This window comes from Ochotona princeps, chromosome 3 (genome assembly GCF_030435755.1).
Source record: "Ochotona princeps isolate mOchPri1 chromosome 3, mOchPri1.hap1, whole genome shotgun sequence".
NCBI lineage: Eukaryota > Metazoa > Chordata > Mammalia > Lagomorpha > Ochotonidae > Ochotona > Ochotona princeps.
The window spans coordinates 10,290,832-10,315,578 of record NC_080834.1 but is presented as its reverse complement, the minus strand read 5'-3'; the positions used below and the strand labels follow the sequence as shown (position 1 = coordinate 10,315,578).

At 39.0% G+C, this 24,747-nt stretch overlaps 1 protein-coding gene across 2 annotated transcripts in view; it reads right to left on the bottom strand.

Annotated features, from left to right (window-relative positions):
- Positions 1-3,954: 3,954 nt before the first annotated feature.
- Positions 3,955-24,747, bottom strand: part of TSC22D2 (TSC22 domain family member 2) — a 50,153-nt gene continuing 29,360 nt past the window's right edge. For both annotated transcript variants that reach the window (XM_058661431.1, XM_058661432.1), the window contains 2 exons: positions 6,260-6,311; positions 3,955-5,647 (listed from right to left, as the gene is read on the bottom strand). In XM_058661431.1, coding sequence (XP_058517414.1) covers positions 5,393-5,647; positions 6,260-6,311 — 307 coding nt within the window. In that variant the 3' untranslated portion in view covers positions 3,955-5,392. The remainder of the gene's footprint in view (positions 5,648-6,259; positions 6,312-24,747) is intronic.

Here is a 24,747-nt window from a genome sequence, read left to right as displayed (position 1 = left end):
CCATCTCAGAGGCTTTTACCAACTCCCCTTTTTCTAAAAGTTTTATTTGAAGGAAAGCTGTTTTGGTGATTTTTAACTTGCTTCCTGGCAAAAGGTTTTCACATGGCAATATTTCTGTTGATTTATATGAACCTTTTATCAATGACATGAGGTCTACACATTATGATATATATTTAGAGTGAAGTGAAATAGAGCAGAATTGCATCTCAGGAGTGTTTTTTGTCCATGCAAGTATACCACCTGATAGTGATTAAATAATAAAAGTAGAATTCAACACTGATTGTATATCATCTCTTGCCCAAGGATGGGGCCATGTCAGGTTCCCTGGCCGTCCAGAGAAAGCCTCAGATGTGAGCTCATCTACAGACCCTTGCTTGCTTTTGAAATGACAGCGAGGCCTGTGATCCTTCCAAACTGCAGTGGCCAAGAGTGTTTTGTAGAAGTTATGTGGAAATACTGCAGGAGTGCAGGAGACTCACGTGCACAGGTGGCTTGAGCTTTTTGGAGGGCCAAGTGAAAGGGCAGCATTGCCTTGTTTTGAGTCAGTTATTCTTAGGGTCTGAGTTAGCACACCCTTTGTTTCCCTCCTTCAAAGGGATGCCTGTTCCTGAAGACAAGGTGTTGGTCTGTAAACTTGAGTAAGTCTGGTCCCATGGTTTCAGATGGTCGGGAAATTTCCCCTAAACTGCCTAACTCTATAAAAGTTAATTCACCATCCAGGTATATAAAAGAAATGCAGTCATCAAGTGCACTGTACCAATGCAAAAGAGCAACTCTTTCTCCATTACTAATCTCAAAAGGCTTTATTTTTTGATGATTCTGTTAAAAAACAAAAAGGATGTCTGTGAACTTACACTTGCTTTGTATAGAGCCCCACTCAGTATTTCTTGTCTGTGAACACAGCAGGTCATATCAGTCCCACTCTACTAGGTCAACAGCCACGAAAACGTTTGCATAGCAATTCTCCTATCTACAAAGGAGATACATGCATTAAAAGAGGTCTTGGGACAGCAATGATATGAACTGGTATAGAAAAGTATTAGGGATGTATCCTGGAATGTCCCAAAGGGTAGATAAAGCTGTATATGTATTACTAGGGAATAAACTCAGTATTGCTAGAAAACAGAAAATTGGATCAGTAGGTGCTTTGCGGCAGAAACAATGAAAAGGATGGCCCCGTTCTGCACAGACAGGGAATTTATGCAGAAGCTGCCTGCTGAGATCAACCTTTGTCAAAGCATGAAAAGCAAACGCCTAGAAAACCTTCCTCACTCAGGCTGTCATTATCTGCAACAGGGCCAGACCCCTTCTCCTTTACAGGGAGCAGGGGAAAGCTCTTACAGCCTTTGGAGCTCTGCTAATCCTAGTCACTACAAAAGCATTCAATTTTGTTTACCTTTAGGGTTAAATTTAGAGAGGAATAAAGTGACCACCAAAGTGCTTCTATTTTTCCCCTACCCTCTTGTTCTTGAAATTCCTTGAACCTGAAACAAAGGCTTTCATTCCATAGAAATACAGTCTCAAACTTTAAAGTATGAATCCCTCCTCGCCAAGGGGCAAGAAAACAGGGCACCTGATGTAGGGAATGGCTTGATCCTCCTGGAGGGGGAACTAGCACAGTGACACACAACAAATTTCCTTCCTGAGCTTCACAAAATTGCCTAACTTTGCCTTTCTAGTTATCTTTTTTGGATCACTTGCTGTATCTCAATTATTTCTTAGCTTCTTTTCAGCTCTGTTAATCTAACTTCCATCTGGCACCATGCCCCATTCCTTAAAATCACTGGTTTCGGAACAGATGCCAAAGCCGGGAAGGTTGATGGGGAGTTGTGCCGCCTCCCAAGGAGCCTTGTTTGTTCATGCTGTCCTTTAATCATCCCTGTGCTTGGCAAGTTCTTATCCTGGGCTAACTGGATCTTCTAAGACGCAGGAGTCACCTTTCAGAAAACCTACCCTGACAAAAACCATCCACCCTGGAGGGCATAAAACGGCCAATATTCCTTGCTGAGTTGAAGCAGTTGGCCTGTCTATAGCCTGGACTTTGTCCTTTTATCAGAATTATCGAACAGAACAGAATCCATTTGTAGCCACTATGCTATAAAACTTTTTTTTTTTTTACTTCAAGATCATCTTCAAGCGAGCTATTTTATTTCTGAGTAACAAATACTATTTCCATTAGTAACAGACATGCTGATTAGTAATGTTGAAACTTAAAAGTATTTCACACTGATTTGTGAAAGTTCTCATAATGGCAGGGACAGTCCCCACTATCACTGGGGACTTGCTTGTAATATATACTGAATACTTCTAATTAGAGTATTAGAGATCAACTTCAATAAATTCAGTTTTAACTTAGTTACATTAAAATATCCGAACACTTAATGCCTCCCACTCCCTACTTTTGTATGCATGTCAAACTGTGATTACATTAGAATTATTTTAAATGGATTTTCTTTGGGGAAGGTAGGCCTAAATCATAATTGTATTCCTGAATCAGACAGATTCTTGACTCAACAGTGCTCCATGGTCATTGTACCGAGAATGTGAAAGCAGGCGGCATTCCCATGTACTTTCAACCTGGTACCTGGGCCAATGATCCCCCTCTGCAGGGCAGGACACCCTAGTTCTCCAAGGGAAAACCATAGAGACCAACCAGTTGGACGCATGCTTGAGGTTTCCATAAACAGCGTATCGGTGAGATGCTGGAAAGCCTAAGAGTTGTCTCACTCTAAATTTGTTTTCATGTTGGACAGTGGGTGTGTCTCCCGAGGGCAAATCTGGATGCAAAGGCTTCCTCGCACAGCATTTCCTGGGTGAGGGGGAGGCGGGTGCGCAGGCTCTAAGGACGGACGGACGTATGGGAGAGCAGACACCAGAACAATTTTGCGCTTCTGAATATTGCACGAGAGTTGAGGATCTTCTTACATCACTGAAATGAACTTTATTAATATTTAAGGCTCTTGAAACATATTGCCAAGTTACTTTCATAGTACACAGGAAAGCTTGTCTTTCTACACTGCCCTGTTTAACAACAATTTGTCAAGAATGTGAATTCACATCAGGTTCCAAGTGCAAGCTGAAACTTCAGGAACTGCCATTATTTCTTACGTGAGCTACCCATGCTTTATTTCCTTTACATTTTCTTAAATGTAAAAACAGTAACAATTGCTTAGTCTCAACTTTAATCCTTCATGTATCAACCAATTCCTTGCTGAAAGCTATTATTCTTAATATAGAGTTTGTATATCTTCAGAATCAAAGCTTATCTTTTATTTCCACAAAAATTCCAGCTCCCTTCTGCTCTAGTTTCTCTGTCAGTGTGCCACACTGGTAGTGGTACGGAGGCACAAACCTTTGACCATTTAAACAGCAAAGTCTCCCATTTTATTTCACCTACGGTGGACTCAGCATCTCACTCCACATCCTGTGTACTTATTCCTTTTAATTATTTCTAATGTAAATAATGAACATTAAAAAAAATCTGGTAACTACACATCTTGCAGCACAAGAACATAAAACATTTGGGCAATCCCACGTACACCCTGATTTTAGGCCTTTTGTTTGTGGCTAACATGGTTTTTATTTCAAAACAGACACAGAACGCTTACCCCTCTGACACGGAGAGCTAACTAACCGAGTCTCCTCAAGTCCTGATTAGCTAGCTGGCGACAGACACAGCGTGTGTGGGTTTCTACAGGCACCTTTCTGAATTCAAGTAAAAGTTTTGGTAGACAAGGATTTCCTATTCATATCATTAACATAATATGAATATTGAGTACAAATATTGCTCACCATTCTTGCAATCTTTAAATTATCTTACTTTGAAAATTCAAGAACTATGATTAAGTCACTAATAACAGAGGTTTTCATTTAAGTAATACTTTGAACTATGAAAATACAAACCTAGTCAAATTGTGAACACATATGGACCCAAATATTTCAACAAAACTGCAGTTTAATTTCAGAAAATGTGTTAAAATATATATTTATACATCAATTTCTGACATACACTTAATGTGTTAGTATACACAAAATGATGCTTTTTCTTGAAACTGTATTTATGAAATGTACATTTTAATTTAAATACTCAGTATACACTGCACTTAATCTGCATGTTGCATTTATTAAATACATTAAAATCTGCAATGTAACAAAACGTGTTCTGCATACGAAATTCGAAACACCATTTTAAATGAACAAAGGCTGGCTCACTTCATGGTTTTTTACACCTAGTGTATTGCACACTAGCTCAGCTCCAGCAAACTACCTGTCCGTTCTTTTTGATTTGACATTGTTCACAGACTAGTACACTTTACAATAAGAGTGCTGGATAAAAACATGAGGTACGAAAGTGGTTCAAAGATTATAGGTCATGCAGATCATGCTAGACAGCAAAGAAATTGTGACCAAGGAAACACTAAATAAAAATACATAAAGAATGTGCATTATAAAAAAAAACAAAAACAAAAACAAAAAAGAAAACTCCATTACACAACTTTGCTTCTTTGGTTACAAAGTAGGTTGAACAATTTCACAGCTTTTTATTCCCACCCGAAAAAAAAGTCATACGAAATGTCGAAAAGCAGAGGAATCGTGGCAATTTCTCTATTAGAAAGTAGAAACAAATGAACAAAGTTTTCTTCATCAAAATAGCCCAATTATTTATTATATCACAATAACTGGTGACTACCTGTACAGTTGCACTAAGTTCTTCATACTTACACTATACAAAATTTACATTCAAGCTGGCTCTTTACTACTGGAAATAAATACCAAAGATAATTGCCATTAGTGTTAGAAATATGCCAGGATTCTTTTGTTCAATTATTGCCTAAACGGTTTATCTATTAAATGCAATCCTGTCTCTCAATCCCTTTACTTATACTTAGAATCAAAAAAATTTAAAAAGTTCTGTGACATTGTTCATGTACATTATGAAAATAGCAGCCCTGTAATAAATAAAACACAAATAAATGAAAACTTACTTAGGCAATGTTACTGATAGTGAAAGACAAGTGGCTCTCTGGGTGAACTGTTATTTATAATGTGACAGGAAGGCTCCAGGCAAACGCATGGGAAAGAGGAAACATGGGAGAGCCACCAGAATTCTTAACGATCCCGTTCATGCGCACCAGGGAAAACGCAGACTGCTCGCTTTACTAAACCCCATCTATTATTTTCCTCGTGTACTGATGACACAGAACTGGAAACCAACAGTGGTGTGTGACATCTCAGAGAGGAAAAGCTCCTGGAGAATGATTGTCTAATACTGAAAAGGCCAAACACACAACCGAAGCATGGCTACTTGCGTTCGTACAAAGTGGAAAGAACACCAGTGGCACACAAGGATAGGTTGCTCTCAGTTTTTGTCTTGCCGAGGCGTAAGGAAGCTTTATGCTGAGGAGACATTGGGCTGCTGCGGAGGCTGCTGCGGAGGCTGTGCTGTGGCTGCCTGCTGTTGGGAAGTGCTGCCAGGATTGGCCGGCGGGGCTGGGAGTTGGGATAACTGATCGTTGTTGGACAGAGATTTTAACAGTGCATTTTCTCGTTCAAGTAAACAGTTTCTTTCAACTAATTCTTTTATTTGTTCCTTTAGAACTTCCACTTCTTCTCTTACTGCATACATCAAATGGCTTTTCACCAGATCCTGTGGGCAAAAAAATTAGGAATGTAAAAAAAAAAAAAGAAAAAGAAAGTTGGAGTTATTTGCTTCTAGCCTACATGGTGCCTTATAAATTGTGTTTTTATATTAGTTTTCCTGCTCCTGTTTTTAATATTCTTCCTGGGTCTTTCCTTGGCCTATGGGAAACAAAGTACAAACATCCACTTTCTGACTAGAGCAGGAAGGCAGGATTTGCTCACGGTAGAAATCAGAACCAAGAACTACCATATTTTTTAACGCTGAATAAACAGCGCCTGAAATGATCAAATGACGACAGAGCTATTCCGCTGACGTCCTCACTTCACACGGGGGCTGCCTACTCTGAATACTAAAATCTTCTGGGAACATCCTCCTTCAAGCAGTTCTTCACAATGAAGAACTTATTTTTGTTCCAAATTGGAAAAAAATTCATTCAACTGGTTTTCTGAATTAAAAATTCTCATTGTCCTTGCTTCTTCAACTAAATCACTACTAAAATCTATCATTTAGTTATCTTTGGTTTCAAGAAGTTAGATGTATGTTTTTTGGAACTGACAGAAAGCAGGTGCTGCACACAACCAGTAACCTACGACCCGAGAGACTGTACATGCCACTTACCATTGCTTGTTCTATTTTGTTGTCAATGGCTACAACACCTCCCCCAGACGCACTGGAAAAAATGAGAATATTTCAGTAAATTATTCTAAAAAAATGTAGATGTCCTTCCAAATTTAAAAGAATGTAAAAGACAACTGGTTTTACACAAAGTTAAATACAGTGATTTAAAATAGCTTATTAAAGTCTATTCTCACAAGTTTAGTATTCATCAGAGCTTTCATTTTAAAAGTGAGGGTCTCAGTTAATAGATAACTTTAAAAAAAACTCAGTGGTTTCAACAGTTTTTAATTCACATAGGTTATATCTGTGTGTGTGTATATATACATATTTTTTTCACACATAAATGCTACTTTAAAAATAATTTTTAATTCCTGGAGTTTCCAATTTTAAGTAGTCTTAACACATTTTGAAAGAGTTCTGTCTTTATCTCATGAATGTCACTAAATCAGTTCAAACTGCCTTTCATGGTTATTTATTGATTAAAACAGATGATTTTTCTTCTATAAAATTTATTATTTGGCTTTTAATTTTTCAATTAGTAGAACTGGCTTCTCCAAATAAATCAGATGGTTTTTGTGCAGGACTGGTTAACAAGCTTAACATTCAGGCAGACCCACATGCTTTGTATGTTTTACTTGCTGCAAAAACCAAAACCAAAACCAAAGACACCTTACAAGTTAAGTGTTTTAGATTAGTTTTTCCCTGAAAGTACCGAAAGCAATTTAGGTAGTAAATCCACATATCGTTTTAGCATTTATATGATGACACAGAATACTGAACTGTCCTCAGAAGTTTCTATTTTGTCATGGAATAAAAATTTACATTCTGTTCTTGGGATTTTTATACATTTTGAATAAGTTACTAGAGCTAGTATTTAAAAAAATAATTTTTGCAAATAAATATCTGGTACTTTACTATATCAATACAAAAGTTAAATTTTTTTTTTTTCAAAATATTATTCCTCTTCATCAAGTATCTTGTCTGGAAAGATGTTAGATAGAATGTTTTACACAGATGGTGTGCCACTGTAACATTCTATCAGATGTAGGCCTGGAGACGCATTTACATTATAACCCGGGAAGATCTGGTTGTAATCCTGGTTCTGCTATTCGCTTCCCCTGTGACCTCCAGCAGACCTCTTTACCCTTCCTGGACCCTGGTTTCCCCATCTGAAAAGTGCAGAAGTTGGTGTCAAAGCCTCAGTGAACGGCCCGGCCCGCTTCTCCATCCCTCACATCCCAATCCCAGCTGGCAACATAAGCCTGTCTACATCAAGTATAGCGCCTACTCCATTTGCTGCAATCTTACAGAAGGGATTCTGTATATCGAATAACTGAAAAGACATACATCATTAACACATATTTTATACATGTTGGGCTTTAAATGTTTCTAGAGTTGTGTAAAACAAAGTATGACTACACAGAACTAAAAACCACAGAAGTACATAAACCACAAGCTTTAATGTAAATAGAGTAGCAATGCCAAATACCATATATTTACCGCAAATACCAACTCTAACCTGGCAAAAAAAGTGACTGGTTCAGATATCCACTTCAGAATCTGAGATTGTATTTTTCTCTTCCATGTTAGGAATTTACTTTATTTCAAGACTTTTGATTCTTTAACTCATCTGGTATAAATGAACTACTTCAGGGCCCAGCATTGTGGCTCAACAGGTTAATCCTCCACCAGGAACTGCCAGCACTCCACATGGAGTTCATGTAGCAGCTGCTCTACTTCCTATCCAATTCCCTTCTTGCGGCCTTTGGCAGCAGAGGATGGCCCAGTTCCTTGGGAACCTGCACCCACGTGGGAGACCTGGAGGCGGCTCCTGGTTCTGACCACTGTGAACCAGTAGATGGAACATCTATCTGGCATTCCTCCTCCCTACATATCTGCCTTTCTGATAAAAACTAACAAATCTTTAAACTAATTAACTGCTAACTCACTAACAGTTTCATATGCCATCAAGCAACTGAAAAAAAAATACTGCTTCATGTTTTTGATAATTAAAATTATCAGCAAATTATCCAAATCATTCTTACAGATAAGGAATGATATTTAATGCTGACCTAACCAACCGTTTTTCTGATTCAAACAGGCTCGCAAGGTATAAACGGATCATACTGGAGATGTGCATCTGTTAATGAAGTATTCACCTCTGCTGACTGCTATGCACTAACAGAATCTGTTACACATACACTGGCATTACTACAATGACTTGTGACTAAACAGAAGCTATTATTCAAGAATGCACCAATCTATTGCAGTGGGATCAAACTTTAGTGTACACTGGTCATTCAGAGATCTTGTTAAAGCACATTACTGGGTAAGTTTCTGATTCAGGAGGGCAAGTTCCCAGGTAATGCTGATTTTGCAGTCTGATCATGGTTTGAGAACCACTGGCTTATAGAAATCAAAGTTACAGGAGAATGAGTACAAAAACAGAATTCTATTTTTAAAATCTCTTAGCTGAGTATACAAAATCTTCATAACTTGACCTCTGTCTTACAAGGTCTCTTTTCCTCTTAGACTGCTGGCGGTTTGCTGTGTAAAAACCTTGTGTAACTCTGCAATACCTGGAACATATGTTCTGTCAGGTTTCCTTGGCATCACAGAAACTGTTCACTCAGCTTGGAAATACTCACAGCTCCAAGTTACCTGGCCATCTCTCATTTTTATGCTCCAGTGATCTCTTCTGATTTCTTAAGGTAGGGCCAATCACTGCACCCACCCCTGGCCCAACACTCACAAACTCTTACAGTGCAGGAGGGCTGTTTCATACATACATTGTATAGATTCTGGAGAACATGTAACCTTCCTCACAGCTCTTTCCATCTCAAATAAGGATTATATGTCCTTATTCATAAAACTACAAGGATTAAATGAGACACAATATTTGTGGTCCTTGGTACGCTGAGCACTGAACAGCTGATAGTAACTTATATTTTATGCTAGCCCTAATGATTCTGTTCAAGACTAGACTTCTTCAGGGAGGCTTCACCTCTGCTCCACTTCGTGAGGAAGGACAAAGCGCCTGACAGGGGCTCAAGTCCAGATAAATAGATCTGCAACAATCGATGGCTAGATGAGCAAGCCACTCACATATTTCAAATTTAGATACTCTGGCTGTGGTAAAATCATAGTCTGGATCACAAGGCTCAGCATCACCTGTGTACTTGTTAGAAATGCAACTATTCTGGGGTCTGGGTGTGACGAAGCAGGCGGAACTGCCCTTTGCAACGTCACCTTTTATACTGAAGTGGCCTCCCAGGTAATCATCCCTTCTACCTCCCTACTCGTGTGTGTGGAGACAGACACTGGTCCAGGTGTGAGGCCCTTGCACCCTGGGGGACTAGGTAGGCTCCTGGTCTGGTCCTGGATCAGTTCTGGCCTTAGTGGTTATTTGAGAGAGAACCAATGGATGAAAGGTCTGCCCGTGTCATTACACCTTTCAAATAAAAAAAGGGAACCATGTGGACTCACAGTTGGGGTGGATCCTGATCATCTACTTGAATAAGATCATCAGGTGATTTCTGATAGAATCTAAGTACTGGGAATCAGTGCTTTAAATTGTCAGTTTGACAGTTAAGATGCCAACAGGGCAGTCTTAAAGCAAGTAAGAGAGTACTCTATGTCAAGATCCCAGAACAGTGTTTCAACTGTGGTCCAACAGTGGTTCACTGAGGGGAGCAAGGTTTTCTATTGTGCTGTTTCCTTCACTTGAATGTTTTATTTTGCTTGTCTTTTTATTATTACATTTACCAGGTAACATTCTGATGGTTAATCAGTTTCTGAAGTTCCTAAGGGAAGGCTTTTTTTTTGTACTCTTAATATATTATGAGGCTCCTCATAATGACTATACCATAAAAAATCAGATACTTCAAATTAAGACCGTCTCATACCCACACAGCCTGCACATATGCAAGCTGAAAGAGGCAGTCTTTAATCCAATGTTCTGATTCTTGCCACAGAAGCCGAGCAGGATGGAGTGCTCAGATTCTTCTTGTTTTCAATTTCCATTATGGTAAACTAAAGCAGCGCTAACTAAAGCAGGAAAGACTGCTTTTTTTTTTTTTTTTTTTTAAAGGAGGAAACTTTTCAGTGGGCCACTCTTTTTTTTTTTTTGGTAAAGATTTTATTATTATTGGAAAGCCGGATATACAGAGAGGAGGAGAGACAGAGAGGAAGATCTTCCATCCGATGATTCACTCCCCAAGTGAGCCGCAACGGGCCGGTGCGCGCCAATCCGATGCCGGGACCAAGAACCTCTTCCGGGTCTCCCATGCGGGTGCAATGTCCCAAGGCTTTGGGCCGTCCTCGACTGCTTTCCCAGGCCACAGGCAGGGAGCTGGATGGGAAGTGGAGCTGCCGGGATTAGAACCAGTGCCCATATGGGATCCCGGGGCTTTCAAGGCGAGGACTTTAGCCGCTAGGCCACGCCGCCGGGCCCGGTGGGCCACTCTTTTAAGAATAAAATCAAACTGTGATTAGGATTTACAGAAGGATCAAAAGTTGGGAATATGGAGGGAATAGACAAAAATATAAAACTATGAAAAAAGGTAACGACTATGTAACATTTATATTATCATTTCCATCTACTGAAGCCACTGCCAGGAGGAAGCAAATGGGATTGAATTTAGTGTTTGAAGCGAACTGCAATCACATTCATGTGAAAAGGAACCCCACCTTCCGCGGCCCTGAAACAGCCTGCTTGTTAGGCTACTCAGATTTCTCTTTCTAGCAGGCTCTCGCCATAGCTTTTTCTTCCAGGTTCCATTTCTAATCATGAAGTGATCATTTGTGACTTGAGTGCAAAGACCAGAGGCCAGGGAAGAATCTCCGAGCTTGAGGTGGGGCAGTGGCTCAATAGGCTAATCCTCTCCCTGCAAGTGCCGGCATCCCGTTTGGGTGCCAGTTTGTGTCCTGGCTGCTCCACTTCTAATCCAGAGTCCTACTTATGGCTTGGGAGGATGGCCCAAGTCCTTGCACCCCTGCACCCGTTCAGAGGCCAGGAAGAAGCTGTTGGCTCCTGGCAGCCTTTGGGGAGCAAATCAGAGCATGGAAGATCAGTCTCTCTGCACATCTTTCAAATAAAGATACATAAACAAAACAAAAAACAAAACAAAACCAAAAACTCCCGAGTTCAAAAAATAATGTCGATGAAGGCAAGGGGTAATCTAATTTGATCTCACATTAAAAATTAAACAAAATCAGGGCCCGGCGGCGTGGCCTAGCGGCTAAAGTCCTCGCCTTGAAAGCCCCGGGATCCCATATGGGTGCCGGTTCTAATCCCGGCAGCTGCACTTCCCATCCACTTGCCCTGCTTGTGGCCTGAGAAAGCAGTCGAGGACGGCCCAAAGTCTTGGGACTCTGCACCTGCAAGGGAGACCTGGAGGAAGTTCCTGGCTCCTTACTTCGGATCGGCGCAGCACCAGCCGTTGCGGCTCACTTGGGGAGTGAATCATTGGATGGAAGATCTTCCTCTCTGTCTCTCCTCCTCTCTGTATATATGAATTTGTAATAAAAATAAATAAATCTTAAAAAAAAAAAAAAGAAAACAAAATCAAAAACCAAACTTCTTTCAAGATAATTCTTTATCTGCTGTAACGCAGACAGAAGCATTATGGGTATCTGGCTAGGATCGTACACTTTTTTCTTTTTCTAAGTGGATATATTTTAAGCTCTTTGCCTTCTTTTTGATATAAATGTTAATCAACAAAGCATCAGGGAGAGGAAAATAATACTCAAGGAAGAAATCAAGGCTAAGTAACTTGCTCAAAGATTGTTAGGGACAACATTCAAACCTAGCCCAATGTCAAATGCAGGGTTTTCCTTCCACAACTGTAGGACTGCAGAAGAAATGAGCTATAATAATCTAAAATAAATCCTGAGTTGTGTATTTGACAAAGAGTGCTTTAACTAAGCACCAAATGTGAGTTGCAAAGCATAAGCATGGATCCAAAGATGAAACCATGTTCGTAACACAGCATTTATCTTATCTAGCACTTTCCTGGAAGAGGTTCCACTCCGCGAATAAGGGAGGGAACTTCTTGGAAAAGGCACTTGCTCGGTGATCTTTGGACAGCCAGAAGAGTTCACCTATTCACGAAGCTCAAATTTGTTTTGGTTTGTCAGAAAGCTAAGGTTGTTTTAAAATTCTTTGGATTTGTAAGTAAAATAATATAAAACCCCTGGCTTGCTATAATAAAAGGTCTTTGAGACCTTGGTATTGAGTCACAACTACAATTAAAAACTTATTAAAGAAACAGTCTAAACTATTCACATCTTTTTTATAATAGGAACTCCTCTGAGCTGGTAATCTGATGTTTCATTCTCAAGCTCCCTTTCTCAAAAAGCAAATACAATGGATTTTTTCAAAGTAAAACGGAGCTGCAACTCTTCCTGCTGGCCAACCCTGCCGTAACATCATTGTTACCAAAATGCCTCAATTCTGACCTGCATATTTCATTTGTTCGCTAAGAAACACAAAGAGCAAATTAGATATAACTTAGCAAGCCTGTGAAAGTCAAACATACTCAGTATCTACTACTTTCTGTAAGAGGGGTCTATACTTGCAGCTTAACGATTAACTTAAGAGCACCTAAAATCTAAGTCTAAGTAAAATACACTCTGGTCAAATGCAAATCTCTATGATTAAGAATAAAATATCAGACAAGATAATGGTAAAATAAAATCAGAATTCAATATTTTATGTGAGTACAATAAAAAAGTTCATAAAAAATCAAATTAAAGTTAAAAACCAAGGTTGGGCTGGGCAATTGGTCTAGCAGGGATGAAGCTGTTGGGGCTGCCCCTCGTGTTACTCCCAGCCTCCTGGCCAGGCACATGGCACAGCCTAGGAGGCAGCAGGCAAGCGCTCAGGTCTCTGGGTCCCTGCCACCCACATGCAAGACCAGGGCTGTGCTCCTGACTTCTGACTGTGGACTGGGTGAAGGATTTGGACAGTCAAAGAGCAGATGAGAGATCTGTCTTTGAAATAAACTTCAAGATTATTTTAAAAATAAGTTCATTTTGGTGCAAAAAATATGAAATCCATGCAAACTGATCTTTAATTTTCTCCAGCAAAATAAACATCTTCCAATTTCATTTTTCCATGAACTTTCTGAAGTGCTGTTTCATTCTAACAGCTGATTCTACTAATGTAAAACAAATATTGCTTAACTTAGAAAACTCATAATAATGCCATGCGGCAAATTTTATTAGTCATAAAATAAGTAATTTTAAAGCTATTATTAATCTTGGGGAAAGCAGATTAAAAGGCTACTTAGAAAACTTAGTATTATTTTCTAAAGTAGTCAATCTTACTAGAGTAAATAAATCTTATACCAAGGGATGATTAAACACTATTAAACTATTCATAAAATGACTGATAACTACTGTTAGCACCTCTTAAAAAGAGGTGAATTCATGAAATTTCATAACATATTGTATACTTATCTAGTTAGTTTAAAGTCAAATTCGTGGTGGTGAAAAAATATATTTAACAAGAAGAAAAAAGGATGTATATATTGGAGCCTGCCAATGTCAGTTTCCTGGATTTGTTACCACACTAACACTAAATATTAGCACTGGGGGGGGCTCGGCAGCGTGGCCTAGTGGCTAAGGTCCTCGCCTTGATCCCATATGGCCGCTGGTTCTAATCCCGGCAGCTCCACTTCCTCTCTATCTCTCCTCCTCTCAGTATATCTGACTTTGTAATGAAAATAAAATAAATCTTAAAAAAAAAAAAAAAAAAAAAAAAAAAAGCACTGGGGGAACAGGGAGAACTGGGTAAAAGTACAGGGATTGTCTGCACTTTTTTTTTTTATTTCAATTTCTTGTGAGTTGGTTTCAAAATAAAAGTTTTTTTTTTTCTAAAGATTTACTTATTTTTATTGAAAAGGCAGAGTTATAGAGAGAAAGAGGGAGAGAGAGAATCATTCACTGGTTCACTCCCCACAAGGCCACAATGGCCAGAGCTGGGCTGGTCTGAAGCCAGGAACCAGGAACTTTTTCCAAGTCTCCCATGTGGGAGTAAGGATCCAAGAATTTGAGTCATCCTCAACTATTTTCCTAGGCCACCAGCAGGCAGCTAGATCAGAAGTCCAGCAACCAGGCCTCAAAATGGTACCCATGTGAGATACTTGTACCACAGGTGGGGGCTCACCTGCTAGACTGAAGTGCCACCTCAAAAACTTTTTTTAAAGGAAAAATTTATATGCTAGAAAAATTAAATCCAAAGCATATATGTAAAAATGTATGAAGTAAAAAGAAAGAATCTATGAAGTCAAAAGTATCTTTCCTAACACTTTGTCCAGAAAGTCAATCATACTGTTTATATTAAGGACCTTAAAAACAGTCCAATTAGGAATAAATTCTATAATACTCCAGGGTGGGAAAGGCAGATATATTTATATACCTGAAAATGTAGGGGGAAAAAAAAAATCAAACATCTTCCATATTTTCCCTAAAATATAAAGTACTTCTAGAAACTTAAAAGTTCAAAAGCACAACAACAACAAAAAAATTTAGCAAAATGCCACTGAAAATTCAGATAAAAAAAATCCAACATTTCATTCATAATAAAAAGATTAAAACTAAATGGAATATACTTAGGACCAGTGCGTGGCCTAGTGGCTAAAGTCCTCACCTGCAACACGCCGGGATCTCATAGGGACACTAGCTCTAATCCTGGCAGCCCCACTTCCGACCCAGCTGCCTGCTTGCAGCCTGGAAAAGCAGTCGAGAACAGCCCAAAGCCTTGGGACCCTGCACCTGCAAGGGAGACCTGGAGGAATCTCCTCGCTCCTGGCTTCGAATCAGCTCAGCTCTGGCTGTTGTGGTCACTTGGGGAGTGAATCATTGGATGGAAGATCTTCCTCTCTGTCTCTCCTCCTCTCTGTATATCTGGCATTGCAATAAAAACAAGTAAATCTTTAAAAAAATATTTAAATGGAATATACTTTTTTAACATTTCCTCTTTTTCTCCTTGTCCCCTCCACATTTAGTCACTCTGACCCAGCAATATTAAATCTGGAAACTTGTCCTACATTTTGCATTCATAGGAAACAATGTATTTAGAAGGTTACTTATTATAGCACTGCTTATACAGCAAGGCTTCTCATAAGGATCTACTTAAATAAATAAATTATGGTACAACCACCCACTTATTTGAATAGAAGGCACCTATAGAAACCGAAGCCTTTCTATATATTGAGATGCGAATCTTTCTATATATTGAAGCTCTCAAAGGCAAAAGACAGAAGGACAGAGGTTACCGCTTACTGGGGAGAGTATGTGTTTGTAGGGTGTATTAACTGTGCACAGGTAAACAGAAACTAACATAGCACAAATGGGCGGAAGAGCTGGAAGTGAGAGTATTTTCATTGCATCTTGGAGAATAGTAAGAATCACATTTCAAAATGAAAATGACTCATGAAGCAGTTATCCTATCTAGGGCAAATTCTAACCAATCAATAATAGGTTAGATAACATCCATTATTGCTATTTATGCTTATTCCAAGTAAATCTGGTAAGCAAATAGTGAAAATTTATGGTAAATACACATAACACAATAGGCTATTGTGGGATTCCAGGATTTTGGTCTAGTGGTTAACCTGCTTGGGATGTTCTCATCTCAAGGAGTGCTTGCTTTGAAGCTACGACCCAAATGTTACCTAACGTGGACCTTAGCAGGCAGTATATGGAAGACCTTGACAGTTCCTGGCCCTGGCCTCAGTCTGCCTCCTACTCACCACTATGGGTATCTGGGGAACAACCAGTGGATGGGAAATCACTGCCTGCCTGCCTCTCAGAGCAATTTTAATGCATTTCAAAGCAAATATAGTAAAAAAAAAAAAAAAAAAAAAAAAGATTCTGACACAGTTCTTTCTTAAGTCACTGAAAGAAAAGGTGCTGGCTTGGTGGCTAAATCCGTCTTGCACATGCCAGGATCCCATATGGGTGTCCTGCCTGTTTCACTTCCCCTCCAGCTTCCTGCTTGTGGCCTGGGAGAGCAGTAGAGGACGGCCCAAAGCCTTGGGACTCTGCACACATAGGGGAGATCCAGAAGAATCTCCTGGCTTCGGATTGGCTCAGCTCCAGTTGCTGTGGCCACTTGGGGAGTGAACAAGTGGATGGTAGACCTTTCCGGTTCCCTCCTCTTCTCTGTAAATCTGCCTTTCCAATAAAAATAAACCCATGTATATATATATATATAAAAAGTCAGACCAAAATGGGGCTGGTGTGTGGTGCAGGGGTAAAGTTGTCACCTGCAATACTGGCATTCCCCAATGGAACCAGCTGAGTCCTAGATGCTCCATTTCTGCTCCAGCTCCCTGCCATTGGGCCTGGGAAAGAGTGGGGAATAGTGCAATCAGTTCATCTCCTGCAACCACAGGGGTGGCCTCGAAGAAGCTCTTGGCTTTAGCCTGGCCCAACTGAGGCTGCTGTGCCATGTGGGGAGTGGACCAGAGGACTGAAGAACTCTGTCTTTGTCTCTTCCTCTGCAGTGAGCCACTTCTCAACAATTAGCTGATCACAGCAACAGGGGGAAATAAATTAAAATTAACCCCTCAGATACATTTTTAAATAATCTTAAAAATTAGTTGGACAAAAATCCTTTCAATTGAAATATTCAACATGGAAGCTAAAAGAATTCAGTCTGGAAAAACTGAATACTGATACAAAAATGAAATCTGCATAGAAATTGCAGTATTATAATCTAATATTTTCAAATAAAGTATGAAAGTATAATTAATATCCTGTTATTTCAAATTAAATACTTAAATGTTATAAGAACCTGGAACTGTACCTAATTAACAGAATTTATGCACTAGTTAGTGGTTTCTTGTCACACTAGTATTAGACAAGATGTGACAGGATAAAGAGGTTATTTTTTTTCTATGAGTCATTCTGAAATAAAGCACATCAGCAAAGCAGAGTAGGAGCAAGCATCTTCCCAGGTGCTAGAATGCCCACATCACGGCAGGCTCTATTGAAAAAGATCTCACTGTGCTGTTCAGACAGCAGTAACTAGAGAAATTACATACTAATATGTTACTGAGGAATGAAGGATACATAACCAACGTTTAAACCCAACTGAAAATTAGATACTTTAAGTACCAGCTGCTTCTGGTTCTTCCTGCAGCCTGGCAAGAAGGTACAGCTCTGACAGTCCCTAGACACAGCCACACCGGCAGTGAACGGGAAGGGAGAGGAACAGCACAGGATCTCAAGTTTCACCAACTGGTTTCTACCATACCCTACAATGTAGAAAAAACTGTAATTCTATCAAAGAGGAATGGAGTGCAAGGCAGTTTCATGTAATCATTCCAGATATTTCAACACAATTCCTTTAGTCTGCTGGTGCAGAATCAATGAGTTTCTAAAGGCATCAGTTTAGTGATTAAAGTGTGTATTAACTGAGCAAAAGATCAGTATTTTTCTTTTTTTTTTTTTAAAGATTTATTTTATTTTTATTGCAAGGTCAGATATACAGAGAGGAAGATCTTCCGTACGATGATTCACTCCCAAAGTGAGCCGTAACAGGCCAGTGCTGTGCCAATCCGATGCCGGGAACCTGGAACCTCTTCCAGGTCTCCCACACGGGTGCAGGGTCCCAAAGCTTTGGGCCTTCCTCAACTGCTTTCCCAGGCCACAAGCAGGGAGCTGGATGGGAAGTGGAGCTGCCGGGATTAGAACCGGCGCCCATATGGGATCCCGGGGCTTTCAAGGCGAGGACTTTAGCCACTAGGCCACACCGCCAGGCCCTTTTTTTTTTTTTTTTTAAGATTTTATTATTATCGGAAAGCCGGATATACAGAGAGGCAGAGAGACAGAGAGGAAGATCTTCCATCCGATGTTTCACTCCCCAAGTGAGCCGCATCGGATCGGTGCACACCGGCCCGTTGCGGCTCACTTGGGGAGTGAATCATCGGACGAAAGATCTTCCTTTCTGTCTTTCCTCCTCTCTGTATATCTGACTTTGTAACAAAAATAAAATATTAAAAAAAAAAAAACTGTCTCCAAAGTCTAGGAGAAATAATTTTTAAAAAACCGTCAAGAGACTTTCAAAACCGGGCCATGCGGCTGGTGTTGTGGAGTATCAAGTTAAGACTCCACCTGCAACCCCATATGGGACCTGGCTGTTCCACTACCTGCTAATGAACTTGGGAAAGCACCAGAAGATGGCTCAACTGCTTGGGTCCCTGCACCCACGTGAGAGACCTGGAAGAAACTCAAAGTCTGACTTTCACCCAGTTCAGCCCTAACTGCGCAGCCATTTGGGGGAATAAACCAGCAGATGGAAGATTTTCTCTCTTTCTCTTTCTAATTCTGCCTGCCCTCTAATCCCCCAGCAAACAAACAAACAAACAAAACAAAAATAAAATTGGCTAAACTTAGAGGAATTATTAAGAGAGCACAATGAGGCTTTTTAAGGAAGTGGTTGCTTGTTTCCGATTTTGACTGAAGGGAAGGCATCAAGTGAAGTCGTCCCTTAATGAACAGAAACTGTTTCAAGGGTTTATTTATTATTACACTTCACATGTGGGTGGTATTAAGCATACCATTAAAAAAAAAGAAAGATGGAATACAATTTAGAGGATGTGACATATATTTAACTAGTTCAGCACCAACTGATGATATGTTGGGGTGGCCATGCCAGGCGAAGATCTAAGAAATTCATCGGGCCCGGCGGCGTGGCCTAGCGGCTAAAGCCCTCGCCTTGAATGCGCCGGGATCCCATATGGGCGCCGGTTCTAATCCCGGCAGCTCCACTTCTCATCCAGCTCCCTGCTTGTGGCCTGAGAAAGCAGTTGAGGATGGCCCAAAGCTTTGGGACCCTGTTCCCGTGTGGGAGACCCGGAAGAGGTTCCTGGTTCCCGGGTTCGGATCGGCATGCACCGGCCCGTTGCGGCTCACTTGGGGAGTGAATCATCGGATGGAAGATCTTCCTCTCTGTCTCTCCTCCTCCTGGTTATATCTGACTTTGTAATAAAAATGAATAAATCTTCAAAAAAAAAAAAAAGGCCTCTAAAAAAAAAAAAAGAAATTCATCAGGTGCGTACACCATCAGGAGTTGAAAGGATATCACCGGAACATGGTAAAACATGAGGAAATCTTTCGAATTTTTAATTCTCTCTGATACAGCTTAGGTAAAGAGCCTGCAAGCCTTTTTTTATTTCTTGTTGTTGCTTCAATATTGTTATTCTCAGAGAAAAAAAATAGGCATCCAAGTAAACAGAAAAATCACATTAAGTTTGAAGGAAAGAATAGAGCTAGAACTCCACGGAGTATTTTTCAGGTTACTGTTCCCCAAATTCAGCAAGTCCATATATTGATCATGGTGCTAACAGCATCACAGAAGAATTCACAAGAAATGAAGTGCACTTCAAGAGCTCTGGATGACTTTGTGAATAAACATAACTTTTATAGTAGAATAATGGATTTATCCAAAAATTGAGTAACCATTTAAAATTGAGTAAGGCTTATTTGTACAACTACAGATCTATTGACTACTTGGTTAGGAAAAACTACCTTATTCTCCATGCAACCAGAATTTAATATATAAAAAAAAAAGAATTTAACATAAAGGAATGAAGTGAAAAAAGAAAGGCAAAGCTATCTCCACGCAAGAAAAGACAACCAAGGCCTGCAGGGTTAACAAGCCAAGTCAGAGATGATGCAGTGAGCAGACCTTTAAGCAGGTGGCAGACAAGTGCAAGCTGCAGGTGAACTCGTATGCCAAAGTCTCCACAAAGTCACAGGTATGTCACTATGCTGATCGATCAGTTCACATATAGCCCTGAAGTCCTTGAATGAGCACCACAATTAATAAACAGGAAATGAGGATTTCTTTGGTGTGATCTGATGCTAAGGAATGCCTCCTTAACATTTCGGAAAAAAGAACTTCACTACTACATTTGTACTAACATTCATAACGTATGACTGTGAACTGAAATCCATATTCTTGAATAGGGCATCTATGAAAAAATTACAGAACACACTCAGTTCAATGTTTTCCTAGAATCTACAGTATAACATGCATATGTTATCCTGTATAGTATATAATACATATACTTATGTATACTTCAATTTTGAGAGCCAAGACACAGAACTCCTATCCACTGGTTCACAATCATGGGGCACGGCTGGGGATGGGCCCTAACCGGAACCAAACACTCAATTCAAGTCTCCTATATGGTGGCAGGAACCTAATCACCTCCCCAGCTAACTCCCATTAGCAAGCTGAAATCAGGTGCTGAAATGGGGCATCAAATAGAGGATGCAGGTATCCTATCTAGCATCTTAACTGGGAAGTTAAACATCTGTTCCTCACATTCTTTGCTATGCTGTAAATGATGGCAATCAGACATCACATTTTAAGATGCTGTGTTACACTATATATATATATATATATATATATATATATATATATATATATATATATATATCTGAATTAGCATGTTACAGTAGCCATAAGCGATCATGGAATCCATAAGGAATCCTGTGATCTGGTTTCTACATCTGATGTTTGTTTCTATTTATACAAAAATATTTTCTACTTTTTTTTTCTTGATATCAAGTTTTGTCATGCTACATTCCAGAAAGATGTCAATGTTATTTTAACATGTGTCAAATGCTGGGAGACAATGTTTATGAGTTTATAGTTTAGTGCAGGAGATAAGTTAAATGTGCTAAGTATTAATACAGTTTCTACAGAACATTTTTAGGGGCACATAATAAAATCTAGGATCAGCAAAAATTATTTAATAGAGCAACTATAAGTTTATTGGATAGGAAAAAGAATATATATATACATAATACATATATATATATATTTTTTTTTCCAGGTTTCACAAAACAAAACAGTACGTGCAGTTGACAACATCTGAAAACTCATGTAACAGAGATAATTGCAGTATTAGCTTAGCTTAGCTTTTAAATAGTTTAAGAATGACTGAAAACTAATTTTTTTATTGTGATTCCAACTACTAGTCAATGAGGGTACTTCAAAGGGCTCAGGTGGGCCTGCTGAGACAGCCCAGTGAACCAGTGCATGAAAGATCTTTCTCTGTCTCTGCCTCTCTGTAACTCTACCTTTCCAATAAAAACAAATAAATCCTTAAAAAAAAGAAAGCTTGAGGAAAATGGGTAGGTATTAAAAGATATTTTGATGCACAAAAATTTGGACACCTACTTTTTTTATAATATAAATTTTTTTTCTAATATAAATTTTCTATGAGCTCTTTGAAGAACCCCCACATATGTAAACATTTATACAGCTAAAGTCCTTGCCTTGAACGCGCCTGCAACCCATATGGACACTGGTTCTAATCCCTGCCACTCCACTTCCCATCCAGCTCCCTGTTTGTGGCCTGGGAAAGCAGTCGAGGACGGCCCAATGCACTGGGACACTGCACCCGTGTGGGAGATCTGGAGGAGTTCCTGGCTCCTGGCTCCGGTTCGGTGCAGCACCGGCCATTGTGGTCACTTGGGGAGTGAATCATCGGACGGAAGATCTTCCTCTCTGTCTCTCCTCCTCTCTGTATATCTGACTTTGCAATAAAAATATTTTTTTTAAAAAAAAAAGAGAATACAGAAACACAGGTAATTACTGTGTTAAAAACTTGCATTACAGCTTCCTGTTTCTGTGCCTGAGAAAGCAGTGCTGGGCTCCTGTACCACGTGAGAGACATGGATGGAGTTCCTGCTTCCTGGCTTCTGTCTGGCCCATGATAGCCACTGTGGTCATTAAGCAAGGGAACAGATGACCTCTTCCACCACAACAGATGAAGGAGGAGCTCTCTCTGTCCCCCTCTCTGGGCAACTCTGTAATTTTAATTTTGAAGACAAAATATATTACTACTAAGCAAGCTGGAATATAAATGTATACCCAAAAGACAACTGGGGGCCAGGGGAGGCTGGCATTCCATACAGGCAATGATTTGAATCCCAGATGCTCGATTTCAGATCCAGCTCCAGCTCTGTTACCCTGAGAAAGCTGCGTAAGGAGGCCCAAGTGTTTGGGAGAACCAGAAGCCTCTGGCCCCTGCCACTTCTGCCACTGGGGAGTGAACCAGCAGAAGTTCTCTGGCTTGCTTTCAAAAAAGCAATCATAACTTAAAACGACTTTAGAGTTGTTCATATTTTTAATTATAGCACTAAGGAAATATTTATACCTGATTTGCAAGCTATTTAAATTTAACTAAATAGTAAACAATTTTTTATAATGTGATTTTATTTTAAGCATTTTTTTTATTATGGGTTTAAGCCATATTTAAGGACTTTTTAATAAAGATTTAGAAATAGGAGAAAGTTGCAAAGTTTGAAACTTATTTGCAATTAAAATTAAACCTACCAAAAGGATACAAAGTAGGTGCTAGATTGAAAACCTATATATATCTTCCCCCCAAAGAATTTTTTCCTGATAATCTTTTAAAATAGACATAAAAAAGAGGCTTCTCAATATGACTATTCACAACTAAGGGAAAATGACAAACTCTTACATAAGACTTATGAGGGCTTTTTAGGGGGAGGATGTGACAAGCTTTGTATTCCACTACCTGGCCTGCAGCTGAAAGAAGTTTTAACAGGCTCTGCTGGCCATTTTTTTCTTGAAAATCTAAAAACTAAAGGGGGAGCTCCTCAATGGTTATGCTTAATACTACTGTAATTCCTGGTGCCTTCTAAAATCATGCATATACAATACACATACACATTTAACTGTTTATACTGTAAGCATTAAATCTGAACAGTATTTCCTAACAATAAACATTAAGTAGGAAAATACACATTTATTTTTTTGTCAAAAACATTAATTAAAAGATGATGAGCTAGTTACTCCAAAAGAACTCAAATTTATGCACTGATATCTTCACAAAATATAAAAACTGTCCTTTAGCTTAACGTTTTCTGGGATGACTCTGTATATGCCAGCTTACTGATTCAGAGAGCAAGTTCCTGTTAGAAAGCTAGGTCTGAATTATAGCTGCATCACGCAATGACTATGTGACTTGAGCAAGTTACTTAACCTCTGTTCAAATGTTCAATTTCCTTCTCTGTAAACAGAATTTTGACTGTAGCTATATGATTGCTGTTAATGTTAAATGGGGCAATATGCCCAAAATACAAAGCATAGTGTTTGACAAAGGACCATTCGGTAGGAAATACAACATTGTGGAAAACTCAGTCAACCTTTAAATACAAAGAGTGACAAGATGAAAATTCCGAAATATCTATGGTTTGATTTATCTCAACAATCTAATGGTCACTTACAAGCTAGTCTTGAATAAATATCAAAGTTACAGGATCAATGTATTGTTAAAAATGTATTTCATTAAGACACGTACATACTTGGATGCCTAGAAGGATTATCTTTCAGACAAAACGTTCATTAGCAATACTATTTTTGAAAATAGACAAATGCAATTGTCTTTCATGGAAAACTGAATATAAAAAAATCCTTCTCCAAGTTACACATTATTCATGACTCCCTAAGCCCAGTCACTAACTACTACACATGGATAAAACCTACTGGAGAGAAATGAGAAACCATTTCCTGATTACCTAATGTGTAGGTTTATGATTGAAAGGAAGAAAGGAAGGGAAGGAGGGAGGGAAAGAAATGGAAAAGTATAAGGGGGCTTCAAAAAACTAATGGAAAATTATAGTATTTTGTAATTCGATTTTTCCATATACATAGTAAGTCCCTGTACAGAATAAGAGACAACTTACTAATTCGTTGTGTTTACTTTCTCATCAGCACTGGCTGCAAGTAAAATGGTTTAGGAAACTGTTCTGAACAGGAAATCATGGAATATCACTAGCAGAAGCAATTTAGAAAATTATTCAAACAACAGAATGGGTATGCACATGTATGTATAAGGAAGAGAATAACATAGCTCTGGTTAGGGTAAGTTAGAAATAGATACAGTGGCCTGTTCAACTGACATCAACCCCAACCTTTTCGCTTTTTTGGAAAATAAGTGATTAAAAATAATTTTTATATACTTGAAGAATGTGTATATTACATTTTGATGAAAATATTAATATTACAGGTATATGACGTTAGACATATAATTATTCTATTATTTTTAAAATGTCCCTTACATATATATATATCTGAGCTGTGTAAAACAAAGCAAAAAACAAGGCAAGTTAAATTTATTTTATTTTCTTCTAAATGGGATATAATTCTAAGAGAGATTAATTTCTGGGGCACACAAAAATGTATTTTGACTTCCAACATTTTCATGTGATACTGGCATCTTCGATACTTTCAATGTAAAAAACCAGAAGATTTTGGCCTTGAAGGCATTTAGAAGAAAAATGTCTTACTAAGAGGACAAAATCCCCCACAGCAATAAAATTCATTTAAAATATTTTGTGAAGAAACTAGATGCAATTTATTTTTACTTTAGACAGCAAAGACTGGTACGGATAATTGATTTTATTGATATTTCTCAAATATCTCTTATGAT